Source organism: Pectinophora gossypiella, chromosome 1, assembly GCF_024362695.1.
Source record: "Pectinophora gossypiella chromosome 1, ilPecGoss1.1, whole genome shotgun sequence".
Taxonomy (NCBI): Eukaryota; Metazoa; Arthropoda; class Insecta; order Lepidoptera; family Gelechiidae; genus Pectinophora; species Pectinophora gossypiella.
The window spans coordinates 6,228,423-6,240,487 of NC_065404.1; the positions used below are offsets into that span (position 1 = coordinate 6,228,423).

At 36.7% G+C, this 12,065-nt stretch overlaps 3 protein-coding genes across 4 annotated transcripts in view; 1 reads left to right on the forward strand and 2 right to left on the reverse strand.

Annotated features, from left to right (window-relative positions):
• Positions 1 to 817, reverse strand: part of LOC126367791 (GATOR complex protein WDR59) — a 5,563-nt gene extending 4,746 nt beyond the window's left edge. Inside the window, exons 1-2 of the mRNA XM_050011539.1 lie at positions 440 to 817; positions 2 to 209 (exon numbers count right to left, since the gene is read on the reverse strand). Of these exons, the coding sequence (XP_049867496.1) occupies positions 2 to 209; positions 440 to 709 (478 nt within the window). The 5' untranslated portion in view covers positions 710 to 817. The remainder of the gene's footprint in view (position 1; positions 210 to 439) is intronic.
• A 202-nt stretch (positions 818 to 1,019) lies between these two features.
• LOC126367832 (metallophosphoesterase 1-like) lies at positions 1,020 to 6,352 on the forward strand. 2 transcript variants are annotated; one of them, XM_050011612.1, is made up of 8 exons: positions 1,020 to 1,089; positions 1,396 to 1,582; positions 1,802 to 1,943; positions 2,480 to 2,646; positions 3,206 to 3,288; positions 3,701 to 3,988; positions 5,442 to 5,590; positions 6,179 to 6,352. In XM_050011612.1, exons 2-8 carry the CDS (start codon positions 1,447 to 1,449, stop codon positions 6,195 to 6,197), a joined length of 984 nt encoding a protein of 327 aa, XP_049867569.1. In that variant the 5' UTR covers positions 1,020 to 1,089; positions 1,396 to 1,446; the 3' UTR covers positions 6,198 to 6,352. The 2 variants fall into 2 exon arrangements, with proteins under 2 accessions (XP_049867569.1, XP_049867561.1); XM_050011604.1 differs by lacking the exon at positions 1,020 to 1,089 and adding an exon at positions 1,129 to 1,324.
• Positions 6,353 to 8,895: 2,543 nt separating this feature from the next.
• On the reverse strand, positions 8,896 to 11,424 carry LOC126367857 (uncharacterized). The gene is made up of 3 exons (XM_050011635.1): positions 11,213 to 11,424; positions 10,000 to 10,437; positions 8,896 to 9,795 (listed from the first exon to the last, which is right to left on the reverse strand). Exons 2-3 carry the CDS (start codon positions 10,276 to 10,278, stop codon positions 9,610 to 9,612), a joined length of 465 nt encoding a protein of 154 aa, XP_049867592.1. The 5' UTR covers positions 10,279 to 10,437; positions 11,213 to 11,424; the 3' UTR covers positions 8,896 to 9,609.
• Positions 11,425 to 12,065: the final 641 nt, after the last annotated feature.

Consider the following 12,065-nt stretch of genomic DNA (forward strand, 5'->3'; position numbering starts at 1 on the left):
CCAACAGCACATAGTGAGACAACAGGCTTCCTAGCATCCCGTAGATCCCACAGATGAGTGAATGTGTCTATGGAGCAGGTGGCTATCAGGTTATGGTCTTGTCTGTGGAAGTGCGTGTCGCTAACAACGCGAGTGTGTCCTCGTAGTGAACATATACATGTCAGGTCGTTGCCGCCGCGCCATTCATACACATCAACTCGTTGGTTACTCTGCAACAGTTATTTATCTGTATTTAACACCATAAAATACTAGTTTACTCAAAACCTACTTTTCATACCTGTATGTATTTCATGGATTTCGTTAGTTGCAGTCAGAATAAAGTAACAACAATATTTAAATAAAAGGAATACTTACTTACATTTCAAGTAGTACAAATAATAAAATATCTGTCTAGATTGAGAAAATCTTATAAAGTTGAACTTTGCTTATGTTTACTTACAGCAATTGCGCACAGTTTCTGCCCTTGGTAAGTCTGACACCACTCCGCACCGGCAGCATCGTACTTGCTGTGGCGCGGATATTTCTTCACTATGTCTCCAGCGTCCTCTTCAAGGCTGATCTGTTTGATAGCCAGCCACCTTCGCCCTGCCAGAAGCACATTATTGCCCGTATAATCCACGGACATAGCCGTTGCCTGAAGTTCGCGGTACTCCCATTTTGCTATCTCCGAACATTGGGATTGTTGATTAGTATTCCAGTGCACAGACATTTTAGAATCTAAAAGGTTTACCGGTCACTACACTATTTTCATTATTTTGCTACTTTTGCTATAATTATCATAAAACTATCGCTCCGAAAATCTCCAAACGACTTGTCATGTTTGACAATTTTAGACTTTTTTTATTTGGTTGACAATCAGCTGTTGAGTACATTTTACCAACTTTCATACAGCCTACTGCAACAAAATATGGAACCACCGCCAAGCGAATAAATTGGTTTTTAATTAACCAAATTTAATAGGAAATCCGTACACGTACATATAGAAAAAAGGCAAGGGATCTCCAGGAACATAAGTATAATAAATAATAATTTCAGGATGATGCCTGCCCTCTTGCGCTTCGCTTTCATTTCCTGAACGAAGTATAAACTGTCAGTACTATTTGTTGTGAAAATCGTCGAGTTATTTATCATATATTTTATTAATTTAATGACTTAATAACTATAACATATGTAATTACTTAACATTATTTTTCTTATAATGGCGCTATTTCCACGACGATGGCGGTATAATTTACATATCAACACTTTTCCAAAATTTGTTATCGGCGTTGTGTTTATTTATGTTTATTGTGAATATCTCATTTATTATGTCACGCAAATACAGGTAATTTATACCCATACATTTATATTTGCCATTTATTTTATATTAGAATTCAGAATTTATATATTTTTTAGTGTGGATGGCCAGATCTGGCAGAAGAACCAATTGAGGAGCCTGTGTACGCGATGGTCATAGCTGATACACATTTGCTGGGATCTCGGAACGGCCACTGGGTAGACAAGTGGCGGCGAGAGTGGCAGATGCATAGGGCCTTCCAGACTGCTATAACTTTACATAGGCCTGAAGTTGTATTTGTTTTAGGTAAATTACATTTATCAAAATTATTGATGTGACTTTATGTGCATAAATTTGTAATATTTTCACTGTAGGTTTTTCTGGTTTACTTATTTTGAGTTACTATTCAAGTTTAGGTAATGATAGAAAAAAAAACAGACTAGAGTAAGTATTAAATCCATAATAATTATGTTGAATACCTAAATGATGATGACCTGATTCAGTAAGTTATATTTTATTTTCCAGGTGATCTTTTTGATGAGGGTAAATGGTGCCCTGAAAAAGAGTTTAATGACTATGTGGAGAGGTTCCACAAACTGTTCAAAGTACCTGAGGGTACAAAAATGCATGTTGTTGTGGGAAATCATGACATAGGCTTCCATTATAAGTAAGTAATATAATATATAACTATAACATAACTACACATAATTTTAACTATAATATATAAGGTTTTAACTATAAATCCAGTTTTTATTATTTCTTTTGTATTTAACACTTTTTGGAAAAGTGTGTTATATTGTTTTACTATGCTGTCTTATTAAATTATCCATTTTTCTTGTGTAAGTAGGTATACAAAAGTTAAGTAGCCTAAGTTAGTACCTATTAACTTTTTCCTATTATATAAAAAAAAAACTTCAAGATTTGATAGTGTAGGATCATCTGAGAGTCAAGATTCAATTTTATTTTTTATCTTAAAATCACTAATGTACCACTTTGGATGTTATGGCTAAATAAAGTGATACTCACTTCTCAACTAATCTACTTTTGATTTGTTTGTTTTATCTTAATCATATCTTAACTTCCAATCAATGGTGAACATAGGCGTCTCAGATCAGAATCCCTGTAGGTGTGTTAAGGCTTATTTAAAACAATAGGGCTAAACACAGTAATCATTATCTAAAATTAATATCAGTATGTGGTAAGGATCACGCCGAGTCTGGCGCATCGCTTCGAGAAGAAGTTAGACGCGCCGCCGGTGAGATTGATGAGCGTGCGCGGAAACCACTTTGTGCTCGTCAACTCTATGGCGATGGAGGGCGACGGCTGCCGGCTCTGTGCGCGGGCTGTCAACTTGATTGAGAAGATTGCAGGTTTGTTACTTGTCTTGTAAATTCAGGACCCTTACCACTAATTAATATTGACGCAAAATGTCATATTCGTAAAGTAGAGAGAGATGTCTGCTTCGCTTCACACTGCTCAATTTTAGTACACAGTTAACACAGAACCTATAAGAAAGAGTGCGTAAATGCGGAAAATATTAAGCCCACTAACATATCTACATAAAATATAGTGATGAGAGTTGAGAAAGGGATGCTTAGATGGTTCGGACATGTGGAGAGAATGAATGAAAGTAGACTTAAAAAAAATATATGTACTCTAAACCAACGACATAAAGTCAGGATCGTAAAAAGTGGAATTCTGTGGTTTCTGCCTGCACCAACGGGAAATAGACGTTATCGTATGTATATATGTGCTTCATACATAGTATAACAGTAGGTAAACCAAAGTAAGCAGGCGAATTTCTTCCGTATCTAGGTTGTATTTCGAGATCGATTTCATGCGTTTATCGAGCTACGCCAACGTACACGTACGTCACGTTTACGTTTCAAAGGTCATAGCAAATCTTGAATGATAATTTTAATGTTACAGATATATTGAAATGCAGTAATGGATCCCCACTATGCAAAAGCAATATGAAAGTGGATAACTACAGTCGACCTATTATAATGCAGGTAATTTAAATAGTCATATCTTTTGTCCTCTTCTACACAATAATATAAGACCAAGAGGAGCTCGGTGGCGCAGCGGTAAACGCGCTCGGTCTGCGATTGTTGAAGTTAAGCAACTTTCGCAAAGGCCGGTCATAGGATGGGTGTCCACAAAAAAAAGTTTTCATCTCGAGCTCCTCCGTGCTTCGGAAGGCACGTTAAGCCGTTGGTCCCGGCTGCATTAGCAGTCGTTAATAACCATCAATCCGCACTGGGCCCGCGTGATGGTTTAAGGCCCGATCGCCCTATCCATCCATAGGGAAGGCCCGTGCCCCAGCAGTGGGGACGTTTATGGGTTGATGATGATGACGATGATAAGACCCAAGAGTGTCCCACTTTATATTGTATTGTGAAAACACAATTTCGTTTGTTTCAGCATTACCCGCTATATAGAGAGTCAGACAGTATATGTACGGAACCGGACGCGGCTCCGTTGCCAGAGCGAAATAGCTTATTTGAAGAACGATGGGACTGCCTCTCTAAGGAGTCTACCGAGTACCTAGTAGAGAGTCTATCCCCTCGCGCTGTATTCGGCGCGCACACCCACCACAGTTGCATGGTTCGCCATAGCTTCGTGCCCACTAGTAACCATAAGATAGAGTTTATAGAATACACTGTGCCATCGTTTTCATGGAGAAATAGACTGGATCCTAAGTATTATTTGGTAAGTCTTGAAACTATAGTTGGTATTTATCTAAATGTAGATTCGTAAGTACCTATCTACCCAATATCAACAATAGCGGTATATTAGGTTCCCGTGTCTTATGATGGGAACACACGTCATAGAAACGAGGCAGATATAGGTACCCTCAGCCCAAAATTATACAAATTCGTATGTCGCCAGTTATCTCACGTCGGCGTCTGAAGCGACCGCACCAAGACATTACTGGCTAAGGCATCAATTTACCCGCCGTTCATTGCGCTAATTGTTATTGCACATGATGTGGAAAGTTTTATAATACGAACGTTGCCTCATATAATATGATCGTTTTGTGCATATTTTCGTCCCCCCGGCTATGCTCCTGCGGTATCTCTCTGCAATAAGAAGTCTGTGGATGGGAATGAGGCTTTACCTACTCTTCTCTCTTAGTATAAACTACACTATACACTATTAGTGCTCCTAAATGTTGTTATCGTTATCAGTAAAAAGTTTTCTAGAATTATTTTCTTTGTTTTCCGAGTTCTGTGATAAGAATTAAGTTTATAATTTATATAGCAGAGTTGAGATAAAAGTGGCGTGATTCAAATAAAAAATAGTTGTTTCTTAGCAACAAATAAGTAGCTAATAATAATATCCAATGTCAGAATGACGTCCTAGTCGTAGGTTTGCGACTCTTGTGATTAAGATTAGTATGACTCAGTAGACTCTTTATTATTATGAAGTTATTATATCCCGCAGGTATGTGTCTTTTGGGTGTCACGACTTGTCCCTGACTTTACAGGCCAATGGCCTCATTCCCTCATTTTTATCGCTTCCGCAATTACAATTATTTTGTACGCGAAACAATAATTATCACCTTGGACGGTACATTCACAGAAATATGTGATCCCGTCAAATCCACCATTTCCAATTACTTTTTATATTTAGAAAAAAAAGAACAGTAATTTTTTTTCTAAATGGAAAGTTTGCCTACGTATCCTCGTAAGGCCCGGATTTCCAGACACAATAGTTAAACAATGGGATTTGGATTTTAAAAGGACTTTGGGCCTTACGACCATATGTATATAGGTAGTTGTAATAGAATAGTTATAATTAATGCCATATCCTCTCGCTGTATAGAAACAATTGACGACGTGCTAAAGACAGCGATTTAACTTTCAAAGATATTTTAGTTTTTTTACCTCCAGACTGGAAGTGTAAAAAAACATTAAATTCTTTCAGTTGCTTATCATTCGCGGCTTGTCATATGACTAAGGGACTGTAGACTCCAATAGCGAATCATTTGTCACCATAGGGTTCATCGTATCCGTTTTACATCTTCGAATAAAAAGTGATTTATATAAGTAGCCGTTTGATTACTTGTCTCTGCCTACGCCTTTAAATAACACGGGCATAAGTTTATATATATTTTTTACGCACGTTGAATATTGTTTTATCCACAACTATCGTTTTCCAGCTAACAATTAGTCCGAAAGAGGTGAAGGTGTCGAAGTGCGGTCTTCCTCGGGAGTGGACGATGCAGGTGACGGCAGTAGTCATGTTCTGCGTCCTGGTCGTCTACCTGCGCTTCTCCAGTACCGCCGCACACTATGGATACAAGTATTTGTACGTATTTTTATCTTCTCCATCATGTCGTGTAAACATAAGTGGGGTTGTGCCCTTATTAACATGATCGACCATTATAATAGGCGATGAGCTGATCACTGTTCATCATGTCCATATTAGGACTATCAAAAGTGACTGCAAGTTGTCTTCAAGGGGGGTTAAAAAGGCCACATCGAAGCAATTCATCTAAAACATGGGATGGGATGACATAAGCTGGTCTAACCTTGAAATGTTAGCTGTCACTATTGAGCACACCTTTTCTTATACCATGGTAATAATGACGTAGGCAATATTTCAGTGGGCTCACAGACTATGCGGTGTGAATAGCACGTCATGTCACGTCCCACACCTTTAACCTGATTATCTTATAAGTAATTATTATCTTATTTACGGTGATTTGCATTTGTGACACATTGCGTAATCTGGTTGCAATGGAAACTGTAATTTAACATATTTTAGGTAACTAATAACGTACCAAATGATAGGTTTCAGTAGCCGTAGCATAGCGTTCTAATATCGCGCGCGACGCGATGAATAACACAAATTAAACTACAGAGGTTTATCTATAATTTTGTTTTTTCTTTCCAGGTCTGGAAAGAAAGTCTGACTGAGAGCCATTGAGACTGGAAGTTCATCTAAAGGTTACTTTTTCTATTATTTTCAATCATTCAAACACAAATAAAATATTTATATTATTGATTATTTTAATATTTTCTTGAAGATTTTTTTTATATGGCAATACAAAGTATTATAATGGAATACATAGTTTTATATTTGTTTCAGTAATTAATGTCCCTATTTTTTCTAACATGTACATCTAGCATTATGACAAATTTTCCTTAGGTCGTTGATATGATATGAAAATTATTAGGTAGAGTCCGCTCCACGAATTACGAATTAGTCCCGCTATCGCGGCGCTAGTGTCGCAGTATCTGCATAGAATATTATGACTTGTCAATTAGTTACATTAAAACCCGCTGGGCTTCCTTCGTGGCGCGTACTCTATACAAAAATGTTACCTACTTTCTTTGTAGGTGTAGTAAGTAAAGCAACACGGGCCTCATACTCTAAAGTGTAGTATTAACCACTGTACGTATTACTCGGGAAAAAGTACGATTCCCAACTCGTGTGTAGTAAGTCCAACTTCCCAACTTGGTGAATAATGTACCTACTGTTATATCTATCTGTCGTATAGATATAGAGCAATAACGATTTTAGTGATTATAATTAGGCTCACCATCTATCACGTTATTGGTCTAACAGAAAGCTCAGTAAGGTGTGTGTTCGCAGTTCATCTTGTGATGGATTTACCTCTGATTATCCCATTGGGATATAGCCGTGAACTTACGTTATGTTAGTTACGCTTTTTACTGGTAAACCGTTAATAGCCGTGAACTTACGTTATGTTAGTTACGCTTTTTACTGGTAAACCGTTACAATAATATAAGTTTAAGCTATAGTTACATAACAGATATTATATTGCAATAAAAATGACGTTGTTTCCTGTTATGGTTGTGAGATAAATCTGTAAGAGCCTTCAGCGCTCTCCATTTGTCCGGCCAAGTAGTTAATGCCATCTGCGGCAAATCTACAATAAGTCAGGTCAAAAAAAAAGTGAGACATATCGTCGCTAATGTCGCGAACTGGCGTATCTGCAATTATTGCCGAAACTGATTTGCACCTTTTGCAATTGCCAATAAGACACAAATCACTTTGGCAAAAAATACAGATACAGTTAGAAAAGTGAGCCACGAAATACAACCTTGGAGTGCTCGAATCTGACTATTGACAGAAATGGTGCACCAGAAACGATAAATCGTAACCTAGGGTTATTTCCTTACTATTATGTTCCGTGTCAGATTTTTACAATAACAAGCAGTAACAATAATAAAAAAATCCTTTATATTAAACTAACTTTCCGCCCGCGACATCGTCCGCGTAGACTAAAGTTGTCGCGCGCGGTATGTTTTTTCCATCCCCTTTTGATGATTTCAAAACTAGGTCTGAAATTATCTCTAGAATTAATTTTTTTTCGCGTTTAATATGTATTTAGTAACATATTACTACATTAAAACGAACCGCGTTCGGACTAACTCGCTTTGGACGGACTCTACAAATTAGTATTATATGAAATTAGTAAAACTTTCCACCGTAAGATGGTCAGTTATATCTAATAAATACAGCTAAAAAACGTCGCAGCTAAAATGTTCTCTCTCTAGGCTTATCTTCAACTACAATAACAAAAATATCCCCAGCTACCATGATAGGATTTACGTTTGTAAATCTATCTATTTTTTTATTATTATTTAGCGCGCTACACTGTTGTTGTACTTACTAGTGGAATATTTCTCTGTCAACAGTTGTCTACAAGAGATTCCCCTTAACGATAAGGCCATCTTTGCACACCTTAGAATAAGTTTCTCCTATAGATGTCTTGCGGATGTGTTTGCAACCAAATGCTTTTATTATTATAATTAATTGGATGAATATCAAAATTTCAAGTTTGGTGGCGAACTTTCATATTATTATTTTTTCGTGAAAAATTGGGTTCCGTTTTTCATGTCGGAATCCAGGATCCTTTTGGATCCTTTTTCATGTCGGAACCCTATTTTTCACGGAAAATAATATGAATGTTCGCCACCAAACGTGGCACATTTTGATATTCACCCAATTACGAGGTAAGTTTGTGTAGGTATAGGCATCTACTTTTATTGCAATATTTTTGCAAAATAAACTTGTAACTTCTTGCATAAAGTCGGAATATAAGAATTTATTACAGTTAAGTATTTTCATTCATTAGTCTTCATTACAAGTCTGTATTTTTGATATTTCGTGTTCATATATATTTTTTGTATATTTCGTATTTTATATTTTTCAGTAGTATATTTGTTCCTACTAAAAGTTTACTTCATACACGTTTTTTTTTTTTTTCAAAAATCTATATGACATTGTTAATATAAAAAAACTAGAGGTTATTTCTTAATTTAGCGAACACAGTGAGGCAATGTGATAGGCTCGAGTCATGGCTTGATGATAACATAGTAATTTTAATTCATTATATTGCAAATTCTTATCAAAATTGTTCAATGTACCTATTTAATTGCTCTATTACGAAATGAATTGAATTTTATCATGTTAATTTAGATAACTGTGGCCATTTTACGATTTGCAATTCAATTCCTAATAGGAACATATTATGATTCATCAAAAGTGGCCTTTTTAGCCCCCCAGTTCGGTTATTGGAATTGCAGAGGGAAAAGAAAACCTTGAGTAGGGTATAGAGGGTTGTAATATGAACTCCAAAATGTCATATAAATTATTTTTATTTTGATAATAATAATATAAGTTACAAAACAATAGGAACTCTTCAGGCATACCGATGGGCGCTTACAATTAATGAATGTAACAAAGCGGCTAATTACATCGTATGTAATACTGCGATGAAAGATACAACTAATGCCACCTACATTTAAATACAAAACCTAAAACTAAATAAATGCAAAGCCATACACACAATACTCTAGTTATCTTACAGAAAAATATCAAACACAATAATGATATAGATCTTACGTATACCCATTTTGAAAATGTAAGTAAGTAAATGCAGTCAAGAAAAAACGCAGAATAATTATTATATATAAGTAATTAAAAGTTAATACTATGTCTTTTACAAGCTTATCTAACCTGACTATACTTAACTGACGTTGAAAGTTCAACAATAACAATTAATTGCTTTTGATAAACATATAATCTCTTTTTAACACTCTGTGAATGCATGACCTTAAAAAAGATAAGTAGTGCTTTAGTAAGAGCATTTTAAGTACTTGGGAAAATGTCGATTGACATTTATAGAAACAAACATTCAAATATCTACGGGAAGTATATGGAGTATAAAAGTTACTAGGCTACTGTATAGTATGAAAAATAGACTATTTATGACTTTGTAACTAAAGGGAACCAAAGGAAAATGTGTGTTGCCGTAAACCGTGGAGTGTAAGCCACAGATAAGATATATTTCTCTAATCCGGGATGTCACTGAGCCTTATGCCTCCCGGCCTCCGGTACATGCGTTCGTGCATCGGCAGTTCTCCAATGAGGAAGCGATCTAGTGCCTTGGTGGCGATGCGGGAGTGGCCAGAACTTCTGAAGGCAGTGCTTGCGTCCTGCCCGGCATACTCCAGCATTATGTCTGCTCCACCAGGATGCTGTAACCAAAGACATGCCACTGTTAGTCGCTTGTAATTAAGTATAGTGTAGGATCGAGAAAGATCTAGATGTAGGTACTGTCTATGAGGTAAACAGTTCAAGTAAAATTATCTAAGAGTTGTATTCGAAACAGTTTTGATCAGGATTAGGAAATTGAATTTTGAAAGTAATAAACAATTTAAAATAAAAGTTTTTCAACTAACCTCATTGAAGAAGTTGGTGATATCGTAGACGCGGTCGTAGATGACGACCCAGCAGTCATTCATGGAGTCGTGGAGGCCTACTTCCGCGAGGGTGATGACGCGGTCTTTGGAGTCTGGGGCTGCGGGTTCACGCGCCCAGCTCTTGGTCTCCACAGACCAAGGGTTCACCAGCCGAAGCGCAGCCATGGTAAGCGCCATCAGGTCTATGTCGTTCTTCTCCTGGTTCACGGGAATGGCTGTCGGCAGGCTCATCTCAGGGGCAGTCTGTACTGTCGCCATGTTCTCCACTTTTATTCTTCTTTCCAAAAAATCTTTTTCCTCTCCTCTAAACTCTTTTCAAGTTTCTTCTGTCGTCGTCTCTCAGAGTCAGTTCAGTAACTCAGGTACGTTTGTTTTTCTCCACGGAGCAGACGCGATTGACCGATGAAACTCGTAGTTCTGTAAGGAAAGGAATTATGAAACCGTATTAGTGTCGGAATTTACTTTGGTCTTCAGGGTTGTCTTTTACATTTGTTTAAGTACTAACTTTCTGAAATCTTATTTTATTTTTAACCTAAATTTAAAAAAATCGAGATGATTAAAGAACAATTTATTATTTATTATAAAAGAAGGAAATTATTTAATCTATAAAAATAGTGAGTATATGAGATGTTTAGACTTTTGTAACAAGAAGCAGCCCTGAGAGTATCAGAGCGAGCCTAGACAACATGTGATACTGTTAACTCGTCTCAGTTTACACGGCTAGACTGAACGGGATTTCCATTTCCTAGGCGACTAAGTAGTACATAAAGCCAGTTACGCCTTGCATCTCACACTAAGGCTTCAGCACGTACACAGATATCTCGCAAGTTCTCTGTTATCTACTCAGATAAGTAATATTAAAACATAAGATAAATACGAGCTTTTATCTTTAACTTGCAAATAACAATGTAAGGCTGACCGTTATCTGTGTTGCTGACGTAAAATAAATGCCTCTTCCGATAAATTTGGTCACTGGAAATTGACCTTTTCTTTATCAATTTGTTAATATTAATTGTTCAGAGACTTTTCGTTAACTGTATTCTAGTGATCATTGACTCGGTTATTTAAATATTATAACGTTTGTGTCTTTGTAAAAGTAAAGGGTCGTGAGGACAAGGCAACAATAATATTATGATATCCGAACATTTAGCTTTCAATAAGCTCGGGGGTGCATATAAATAATAATATTTACCTTATAATCAATGCACTGAATGTGAAGAACTTGTGTTATCTTTGTTGATGCTCGAAGCACGGGGAATTGTCACACCAATCGTCACTGTGCCACCACTGTGTATATATGTATGTATTGTCCACTGATTCGGAGTAATGCATGAGAGCGTAGAACATTGCCACGAATTAGTACCGACTTGTCATTTACACTTGCGATTTGTGAATGAGTGCCGATTTCGGCGCGCGCGTTTATATACGTCGGCGCGCACGCGCCCTGACTGATGTAATCGCGCTCTTATCTTGCCTAGGCGCACGTACCGCGGTGCGTGCCGCGTCTTCTAATCCCAGCTTCTGTATCCAGTTTATTGTAGTTCTCAAGATTACGAACTTTGGATTTTACACTTTCTTCTAATTATCGATTCCGGATTTATCAAGAAATTAGGCTCGTAAACAGCAGATATAGACTGAAAGGTCAAACGAGCGGTAATAAGAATTACAGATAATACCTATTTGTTCCTGACTGGAAATATGAATCAGGTTTAGTAAACTCAATTTCCCATTCTTATAATGTTTGAAAAATAAAACACACTAAACTTTTGATATAAATAGTTTACCAACCGGTTATTGGACTTTTTTATTCATATGCTGTTTCCTAATAGGTAGGTACATAGGTCAATATACTTAGGTAGCTTATGATTCTATAATATCTTTTAGCCGTTTTTGTAAACTGTAAGTAGGTGATGCCTGTGAAGTAAATCGGCTTAGCAACAAGTTTCCAATAAACAGATAACGGTATCACATGTAAACAATTTGCTCTCATGCCAAACCTGATGTATGCAATCAAATAATAAATAATTTCTCTTTAGTAATAAGTA